The following is a 10,339-nucleotide window of genomic DNA, read 5'->3' as shown; positions in this document are numbered from 1 at the left end:
GCCCGCCCGGCCCCGCCGCCAGCCCGGCCCCGCCGCTCCCCGCAGATTGCCAGCTGGAGAAGCTGCCGATGCGGCCGCGGGACCGCGCCCGGGTGATGGACGCGGCCAAGCACGCCCACAAGTTCTGCAACGCCGAGGAGGAGGAGAGCGTCTTCCTGCGCAGGTGAGCCCGGCTCTGCACCCCCTGAGCCCCAGGCCCGGGGAAGGGGCTGCCCTCCCCGCCCAGCTGGGAGCCGCCAGGCACGGAGACGCTGTGTCCATATGCTTTGCTCAAGTGCTGCCTCTCTCCCCCAGACCCGAAGGCATAGAGCGGCAGTTCAGGAAGAAATGTGGCAAGTAAGTGACGTTCTTTAGTCTTTTGAGTGACTTTTACAATTTTTTTATAAGGAAACCATAGGAATCCAGAATCTGGGTTTCCTCTCAGCTATGCATATTTCTGTTTCCAGGTGTGGACTGCTGCTCTTTTATCAACACCAACAGAAAAATGCTCCTGTGACATTCATTGTTGATGGTGCTGTGGTCAAATTTGGCCAAGGTTTTGGGAAAACAAACATATATACTCAGAAACAAGAACCTCCCAAAAAGGTAATTGGCTTTAGAGAAGAAGGATATCTTTGCTTTTCTAAAGGTGTTGTGTATAAAATAACTTAATGATGAGGGCAGAGGGGAGAGAAAAGAAAAAAGGACCTCTGAACAATAACTCAAATTGGTGTCTTTTCTATGTCTCCCTTAAGTTTTCCTTGACAGAGGTCACTGCAGCTTGGAGTCCTAGCACTAAAGGAGAGCAAAATAGCCTTGGAAATCCAGACTGTGCCTGATGTTTAGGCTCAGTTAACAGAAAGTTTTCAGTTTTAAGTAGGTCAGGTTGGTAGTCTGCACAGTGGTTCTCGAAGTCTGGCTCATCTATTGTATGTCAGTGAGCTTGCTTCTGTTAGTGACACCTCTAAGCCCAGAAATCACTGAGCATACTTCCCCTTTGGCACCCACAGAGTTCAGGTAATCTTGATGACTTGTGTAAGAAGCCTTAAAAGCTTTGGAAGGAGGAAGCAATCCCTACTGGTACAACTGTTGCCAAGGTTTAACAAAATATTCTTGTTTTTCACCCAGGTGATGATGACCAAACGGACCAAAGACATGGGCAAGTTCAGTTCTGTCACAGTCTCCACAATTGATGAAGAGGAGGAGGAGATTGAAGCAGTAAGTTTTGGATGCCCTTAGTGGCAGCCACATCTCAGCTGGTCAGAGCCAGTGATGGTCTCACTGTTTGGATGAGATGTTGTTACTGTGGGGTTTGCTGTTGCAAAGTGACGTGTGTGTTTCAGAGGGAGATTGCAGACTCGTATGCACAAAATGCAAAAGTGATTGAGAAACAGCTGGAACGCAAAGGCATGAGCAAGAAAAGGCTACAAGAGTTGGTGAGTGTTTTCTTTGGTGTTGAACACAAAGCTCTGAGATGTGTTAGCTTTGTACACAAAAGCTATCTTGCAGATTAGACTGTAAGTATAGAGAGGTCCTGCTACAGTCACAGGCAACTTGCAGCTTTGTGAGGATGAAATTTCCTTCACAAGTTTTATAGAGATGTTCTTCTCATCCCCCTGAACTTAAATTTGCATGCCATTACCTGGAGAGGTAACTGAAGAGCAGCCAGCAGAGTGCCTGCAGGGAGGCTTTCTGTGACCTGTTGGACGAGGAACAAGGGAAGGAGAAATCAGGCCATGGCTTTGCCAGCCTGTGCTCTCATGCCTGCTTGGCAGAGCAGGTCATTTCCATGAGACATAAGGGCAAAGCAAGGCTCTTGTGGAGGATCTGCAGCTCAGCTGCTACTGCAAGGGGCACTCGAAGAATAAATGGCAAGAACATCTCAACTGATCTTACTTGCTGTGACAGGAGGGTAGTAGATGGAAGGAGGAGGAAATGTGCAGCTTCCACCTGAGGAGAGAAAGTATGAAATTGTCTCCTGGGCAGTTGGTCTTGGGCTTTTTATGATTTTAAAGATGGCCCTCGTTTTGTATGTCAGTGGAGGAGGAAGTCAGCAAAGCACTTGAGCTGCTCTTGCTCCTGGTTTTGGAACTGAAAAGTTTGCATTGGTCAGACAAGAAGAGCAGACCTCATTGGTGCACTGAAGGGAAAAGTATCCAGGCATTATTTAATTCTGCCTTACTTTTCCTATTCAGGCTGAGTTGGAAGCCAAGAAAGCCAAGATGAAGGGAACCCTGATTGATAACCAGTTCAAATGAAATGCTGTGTATCTGCTGGATATTTGGAGACAGGAGAAAGCTACCAAGAGCTATCACAGTTCTGTCAACGAAGCAGAAGTAACAGACAGTGTTCAAGAGTTGCACTGTGCTGCAGCCAGCTTGGAGGATGAGAACCTCTCTGTATCCCTCTGTATTAAGTGATACTCTGGGTACCAGTCTTAACTTCAATGGCACTGGAGACTTTGCTCCAGCTGCAGTTCTCTACAGACCCAGTGTTATGAGCAGGCTGTTCTACGTAGAATATTTACTTTCAAGAAAATCTTTGCTGGGTGCCTTCCTGAGTTCGCCTTTAGATACCTGTCTTTTTATTTTGTAGTTTTCAAATGTGTTTCCCTGAATATATTAGAACGCTAAGTAACTATACAACAAAGAAATCCTTATAAAAGTAAGCTCTATGCCTGTTGTTCATTTTGTTACTTGAAATGTGTCCAAAAGGTGCAGCAGCCTGAACCATGCCATTCCAACAGAGTCTAGAACGACTGGGATGCAATGCTTGGGCATGGTGCTGCTGCTGCTCACCCTGACCTGCCCGAGGCAGCCCGCACAGACTGGGCAGCAGCACTGCAGTCTCAGCCCCTGCTGAACATCACAAGGCTGCAGTTGTACAGAATTAAACTGTCACAGCGGACAGACAACGGAATATAAAATCCAACCCTATTTTAAACTACTGTAAATAAAAACTGCTGCTAATGAGTTCAAATACATGGTTGGAAGTTACTGATACAGCCAGTGATCATTAAAGAATACAACTGTACATCTGAACTAGCCCATTGGGCAAAACAGTATCAGTATTTGGAGTTGTGAAATGTGAAGGAAAAATTGTTTTGAATGTACTGACCACTAAGGACTTGAATAGACATTACACACCAGTTTTTAAAGTACCTTGTTTGGGTAATAGTACTTCATGCCTCTTGTGTGATGTAATAACAGTGCGCTCTAGCCCATGTCTTTGTTGCTCTACTTGGGATGAAATACCATATTACAGACTTGAACCAAAATACCTTTCCTGGGATGTTCTTACTCTACCAAGTATCATAAAACGTGACCAATGAACAAAATCCTTCCATCACCCACAATTATTATGGAAAACTTCCTATAATCAATAAAGATTTTCCATCTGGCTTTATAATCCTGACTGGGAAAACTCAGTTGTGCTTACCTAAGGATCTGTCCTTCCTTTCTTGGGAAAACAAGGTGTAAAAGAGGGAGTGAACTCGGCCCAGAGCTAACAGAGATGGGTCTGCAGATCCTGTGACAATGTAATGCCAGGCTGGTAAGCAGGTGTTCAGGTTGACTCACACAGTGCTGATCTTGGCCCCTGCTGATCACCTGCTAATCTGAAGCCTATTTCCAGAAGCCTGTGGCCAGAGGCCTCGGTGGTGTGCGATACTTGGGAAGGGCAGGAGGCATGCGTGGGTACGCAAACCCCTTTCCCAGTGTGGTAGCACAGTCCAGCCAGGCGAGGGCCCCAGGGTTCCTCTGAGAGCGATCCAAGCCCGGGGTAACTGCAGGTCGCTCTCCATAAAAATTCAGAATTTTTTTTCCCGAGCAAGAGTAAAAGACTTGGACATCTGAAAATAGGTTTTGAAGCATGTGAGAGGTGCTGGGATGCAGACGCTGAGTCTCCAGTTGTCCAAGGATGAAGTGTGGTCTTGCTTCAAGTGACACCAGAACAACAAGCTAACTTGGGGATGGTGTGATTCATTGTCAGGGTTAAGGCTGGGAGTGACAAAAGGCTTCAGCTGAGGACGGGCTGTGAAGGGGCTGCCAGGTGGGGATAGGACCATCTTTGCAGGTTGGTGAGGCACAAAGAAAATCTGCTGAGTGCCCAGCTCAGCACAAGTTGTCAAAAGTAGCTGTTATCAACTGCCATCAACTTCCTCAGCTGCCACCTGGAGCCTTGAGACAGCACAGCACAGACTTCTGGAAGGCCAGTCCATGTTCAGTCAGTTTGTTGTTCTTGTCATTGGAAATCTGCCTACTTTGGCTCAGGATGTGTGCATGGACCCAGTCAGAAAGGGGAGTACTTTATTTCTTCTGAGGTGCTTTTGATTCAGAAAGGGGAGTATTTTATTTCTTCTGAGGTGCTTTTGATACACTCTAGTTATGCAGTCCATGGCTGAAACAACTCCACAGAGAATCTGATCTAATACATTATTATACATTTCTTACTTCAACTGGAGCTAGTGTAAATCAAATGAGGTTTTTCATTTCTAGATCTAAATGAATTGAAATATATTAGCTGACTGTAGCAACAGGAAGCAGGGTCACCTAGTTCAAACAATTGATGAAATGTCCTTTTATAATAGATGAAACCAGCCGTCCTGCAGGGTTTCCGATACCCTGGTAGCAAATGGGTAATCTGCAGCAGAGTTCAGACCAAAGAAAAATCAGATTTCATGTTTCTGTAAAAGTCAACATTTGTTTTTATAAATCTGTAGATACAGGTAAGTGATATATTTGTTTGTTTAACTGAGCACCATATTGTATGTAAGAACTTGTCCAGATGCAGAGGTATCACAAAATGTGAAATAAAAGTGAAGGAGGGGATCTGTTCCAAAAGTAATGGCACACATGGCCAGACTTACCTTATCGTGTTTCATGACTTAGTCCAGACCAGTTTCCAGGCACCTTCACAAGACTCTAGTCTGATTTACCATGTCAGAACAGCTCTGGATGTAACAATGCTGCCTGGGTACCCATAACTTGTACAAAACCTCCATACAATTTGTAAACGCTGAAGAGAAGTGGTAACAGTGAATCCAACCTCCTCCCTGTTAATCACAGCTGTGCCTGGGGAGCAGCATGGAGTCCTCCTTGCCTACCCCCTGAGGGGATGTTTCTGGCCAACCCTTACATCTCTCCTTGCGTTCCATGTTTGTGCTGTTTTACTCACTGACCTGTGTGCATGCAGATGGCCCACTCTGACTCCCTGGACTGTTGCATTGATAGATGCACAATAACAGTGTGTATGACAAAGCGATCAGATTGGGAGCAGCACTAACTGATCAGCCTGAATCAAACTAGTCTCAGCTTTTGCGGGTGCTATCCTAAAGAGCCCACAGGGCTTTGCCACATCCAGGCATTTTAAAAGTATAAAATGATGGGCTTGTTTAAAAGGCTGGAGGGCTGGGCTCCAAGGAGGGAATGGAAGCCTTGTAATGCCTGCTGAGGGGTCCTTAAGAAGCGAGATGGCCACAGCATACTGGGGTTTTGGGTAGATTTCAAGGCACGAGTGGCCAATCTCTTTTGTTGTCAGCCAGAAAAACTCCATCCCATGCCTGCAGCCAGGGCTGTAATTCCTGTCAATCCCAGCAGGATCAGAAAGCAACAACCAGCAAACCACTGGTGGGATGACACCTCCCAGAACCTCCCTGACGCTGCCAGTCTTGGTGTGGGGTCTTGGCAGGTCCTGAGGGCTCATTGTTCCCAAAACCACTACCCCCCGGCAGCTCGGTATGGCTCTGGGGTGCGCAGAACTGGGGCTGTGTCCCTGCAGGCATGTGAGCTTAGCTCCGTACCTACAGCCCAACCCACACATGTGCTTTGGGCAGCTGACGGGGCCACCTTGCATGGCTGGGCAGTCACAGGATCAATCCCCGCTCAGAACAACTGATTTTACCCTGCATGACCCAAAGTATTGCCTCTTCCCCTGCCCCTCTGCACCAGATGCTGCCAGTCATGCAGGCAGCACATGAAAGACACTGGGGCAATGCCTGCCAAGGGTGACAAGGACATAGAAGCAGGGGCACTCCTGGCTCCATCCAGAGCCCAGAGACACAGCCTGGAGTGACACAATGATTGCTGAAGGGGACAGTGGAGTGGATGAGCTGGCACTTTGCTGGTCTTTAACATCCTTGGGATGGGATGCTCTCCACTGCAAGACTCAGCACAGAGTCAGGCACAGCCCAGTTGGGGCAGGCTGGTGCACACTGAGCCATTCCAACCATCCTGCACCACTTGCCACCTGCCCCAGCCACTGACAAATGTGTCACACAATCCCCTGCACAGCTGTGCTGTGTCAACACCTCCTAAGCCTGGGATTTATGGCTGCTGAGCGAGGGGCTGAGACAAAAGCAGCACTACATGCATTTACCCATCCCTTCCCACCAGCAAAGGAGACGATACACCAGGCTGGACACAGCTCCTGTGGAGGAAATAATGACGTGTGTGATGTTCAGCCCTTCCCACAGGAGAATTATGTTTAAAAGGAAAATCCACCCCCATCCATGCCATCCTTGGGGCAGCACAGCCCAATGCTGTGTTGGAGGGACTGCACTCAGCTTGCTGCCTTGCCACTGGCTGGCCCCAGTCCCTTTCCCATGCCTCAATTTCGCCACAAGAACAAAGCCCTTAATCCCTGTGCAGTGTGCTCCTGTGGCAGGCAACAGCAGCAGCTAAACCCCCCAGCCTGGTCCCCAGATAAAGCTGTTCCCAGGGAGCTGCCAGGAGAAGGAGGTTAAAACCCCAGAAGGCCTACCAGCCTGTGCTACCCAAGAGTGGACTGCAGGGAAAAACCCTTGTGGGCTCTGCCCCACATCTCCCACCTGCCAGAGCTAAAAAGAGCCATGAAACACATTCTTGTTTCCTGAATCCCCAAGGCAGTTGATAGGGCAGGTAGCTAAAACCCATTTCACTCAGTGCCAGCCCTGCACCCCAAGTCCAGTGCACAATTTGTACGTCTAAGCACTTAGGGATTCCCCAGCTCAGCTCCTTTGCAGCCTGGCCTAACAGCCCAGGTCAGTGCCTCAGTCACCCACCACTGTGTTCAAGAAGAAATGATGCACTTACCTTGTGCCAATGGCCTGGTCATTTCCCTGTGGAGGAAAGGACAGGAAAGGGATGCCCCATGCTCAGCAATCAGCAGCATTTCAGAGCAGCCCTTGAAATCCAGGTGAGCTTAGCAGCAGGAGGCTGAGAGCCCTTAATTAATAAGCTTGCACTTGCACAACAGGAAAGGGCTCCCTGGTAAAGCTGCCCCATGGCACAGTCCCCTGCCAGGCTGCTGCCTGTGCCCCCAGCACTGCCCACTGCTTGTGGCATTGCTTCACATCTCACCTTTACAGCCCATTTCGTTTCCATAGCAGGCAGTGGGGGATCTCATACTGCAGCAGCCCAGGGGCAGTTGAAAAGCATCAGCAAGGACAGTTGGCTCAACTGTGAGGCACAAGACTGTTTCCCATCAGGAATGCATGTGCCCACTTACAGAGACCCCAGCAAGCCAACACCACCTGCAGCAGAGAAGGTGCTGCGCTCTCATGCCTGGCTGCCCTGCTTAGATTCCAGCAATAAAAACAACTCTCACCCTTTGCAACACAAGGACTTGTTTAGTTGCCTTGGGCAGTGGTTGAGATTGGTTTCAGTGATTGAAATCAACTGCTTTGAGGAGGCCCGGGCAGCCAGAAAGGACCAAAGGCATGGGGGAAGTGAGGAGACTCACTGATCTGAAGGGCAGAAGACCAGGAGAGCATCCACTCACCACTCCAGATCCCCACGCAGAAACCAGGCAGCTTCATTGGGGTGACTCACAGACCTAGAGAAATATCTGGGTAAAGGCCACACCACACACATTGCTCAATCTTGCAGTTTTCCCCAAATTGTCCCAGCAGCATGAAGGAATTTTCCCCTTCCCCTGGAATTTTGAACCTTAAGTTCCAGGGGTAAGGGAAGTGCCTGGGAATGCAGCTCCCTGCCTAGCAAGCACAGCTGGTACAGAAGCTGTCTCTGCTCAGCTACTGCATCCCCACAGCACAGCACCCTCTGTGAGGGCAAGGCTAGCCAGGGAAGATACAGACCAGCAGCACTTGGGTCCTCTGACTGCGTTTTAACATGCCCAAGTAGGTAGCTCAGTTTCTAAGGCAGAGAACATGATGACAAGCTCTGCTCCTCCAGAGAGCAGCAAACACTCCCTTAAGACATTCCTCCAGCCTCCCACGCATTCAGTGCCATGGGGAGTGCTGTGTTTTACACACAGTTTAGGCACTTGGCATTGTCAAAATCAGGTTTCCCGAGCTCCAAGGAGCAGACAGGCTAGAGGCACGACTGTAGCACACAGTCCATCATCTCTGGTTAGTGGAGTCTCAGGGAGGTCCACTGGGTGAGCCCTTCAGTCCCCATTCCAGCCTACACTACTGGCTTCCCCTGGGGAGGAAACACTACCTAGCTTCTGTGGCAGCCTGCACTGTATTTACCTGCCAGTACTTAGCAAGTAGTGAGGCTTGCAGGATGGAGATGGTTCATCTTCCTCTTTCTCTACAACTGCTGAGACCCCCAACCCCCTCATACTTCAACTGCTGTAAGAACAAACATGACATGAAGAAAATTGGTTTTGGATTTTTATTTCTCTGTAGTCTTTAAGCAGGAGTGACTGAAATAGAAATCATCATGAGTCCCATCAGGGGGAATAATTTGATAAAGACAGGGCAGGCAGTCACCCCTGCCCCATGCCAACCTGTATAAACATCAGCCACCACTGTTTCGTAACTAGATGGTTTTCGAACAAGTCCATGAACGGTCATAGACTACATAGAACAACATGCCAGTTCACAACAGGAAACAACTTATGTATACTTCTTGATTTCATCATACAGGACTAAGACAAAAGCACCACCCATTCCTCGGAGTACATTCGACCATGCACCTTTGAAAAAGGCCTTGGAGCCCTCATCCCGGGCAATCTTCCGCCAGCAGTCAAGAGTGCCAGAGTACATTATGTCAGCTGCAGGAGACAGACAGCTTTAGGAAGTGGATGCCTGTGACCCCCAACATCCAGGTCAGAAACAGCCTCATGTATCTGCTAGCTTTAAAACCTCAAGTGCATTCCATTTCTTGGCTGACTTTCTCCAATACTAGCACATCAGAAGACTAGACTGCCCAGGAGAGATGTTGCTGCTGCTGCTGCATTGTCCCTGGGAGACACTGGAAGGACTGGTTCAAACAGAAGGCAGCAACTCATTGCTTTGACACCAACACTTCCAAACCCAAAAGTTATTGCACAGTTGGCCAGGCTGTGCCTGCTAAGGAGGCTGCCTTTTCTTGTCCCAGAGACACTGGCTTGCAACATCCTTGGGCAAGTTTTGCTGTTCCTACCTACAGACATATACCTGACTGGTGCATGCCACCTTACAGTTGTGCTGCACAGGCCAACTCATTCGTGTCCCTTCCTGTCACTTGCTTCTGCAGCCCCTCCTACACCCCTGCTTACAAGAGAAGAGGATATCTACGCAGGCTGATGAAAGCCAAGCCACTCTGCCTTCACTTCAGCTCCACCACCAGCTATTGATCCAGGGATGCCCAATAACTCTTATACAGTGAGGTAGAAACTTACCTCCTTTACGGCCAGACTGCATCATCATGCGACGACGAACCGTATCAAAAGGGTAGGAGACCAAACCAGCGACAGCAGTGACGGTCTGAGCAATCATCCAGCTGACAACAATGTGGGTGTTCTTTGGGTCTGGAAGCATGCCTGCAGGAGAGAGGCTTTGATGAGAATGGCAGGTGAGCCACCAGCACTATCGAAATGCACTACAGGCCTGCCGCAGCCCAGCACGTCTCTTCTAGTGCTGTTTCGGTCAACCTACCCTTCGCGGTGTCATAGATGCCAAAGTAGGCGGCTCTGTAGATGATGATGCCCTGGACAGAGACACTGAAGCCCTGGTACAGGCCCCCAAGGCCATCTGAGCGGAAGATTTTGACCAGGCAGTCACCGAGCCCACTGAACTCCCGGTCGGCCCCGGCTTTACCCACATCCGCTGCCAGGCGGGTTCGGGCAAAGTCAAGGGGGTAGACGAAGCAGAGGGAGGTCGCGCCGGCGGCACCCCCGGATGCCAGGTTACCGGCGAAGTACCGCCAGAACTGCGTTCGCTTGTCCACGCCGCCCAGGAAGATCTGCTTGTACTTATCCTTGAAGGCGAAGTTGAGGGCCTGGGTGGGGAAGTACCGGATCACATTGGCCAGATTGCCGCGCCAGAAGGAGAGGACGCCCTGCTCCCGCGGGATGCGCACCACGCAGTCGATGATGCCCTTGTACTGCCTGTCGGCGGAGATCTGCTTGCTGGCGTGCTGCACCTGCAGGGGCC

General features: G+C 49.5%; 2 protein-coding genes across 2 annotated transcripts; one reads left to right on the top strand and one right to left on the bottom strand.

Annotated features, from left to right (window-relative positions):
* The first annotated feature begins 6 nt into the window (after positions 1–6).
* Positions 7–3,139, top strand: CUNHXorf56 (chromosome unknown CXorf56 homolog). The gene is made up of 6 exons (XM_008640466.2): positions 7–163; positions 295–336; positions 447–585; positions 1,108–1,197; positions 1,323–1,415; positions 2,175–3,139. Exons 1-6 carry the CDS (start codon positions 69–71, stop codon positions 2,235–2,237), a joined length of 522 nt encoding a protein of 173 aa, XP_008638688.1. The 5' UTR covers positions 7–68; the 3' UTR covers positions 2,238–3,139.
* Positions 3,140–8,579: 5,440 nt separating this feature from the next.
* On the bottom strand, positions 8,580–10,337 carry SLC25A5 (solute carrier family 25 member 5; the record flags this gene model as incomplete). The annotated part of the gene is made up of 3 exons (XM_008640513.2): positions 8,580–8,976; positions 9,586–9,726; positions 9,842–10,337. Coding segments are annotated over 3 exons (795 nt in total), but the record flags the coding sequence as incomplete, so codon positions are not given.
* Between the last annotated feature and the right edge of the window lie 2 nt (positions 10,338–10,339).

This window comes from Corvus brachyrhynchos, unplaced genomic scaffold (genome assembly GCF_000691975.1).
Source record: "Corvus brachyrhynchos isolate BGI_N302 unplaced genomic scaffold, ASM69197v1 scaffold398, whole genome shotgun sequence".
Taxonomy (NCBI): Eukaryota; Metazoa; Chordata; class Aves; order Passeriformes; family Corvidae; genus Corvus; species Corvus brachyrhynchos.
The sequence above is the reverse complement of the archived record's forward strand: the minus strand, read 5'-3'. Positions and strand labels throughout refer to the sequence as shown.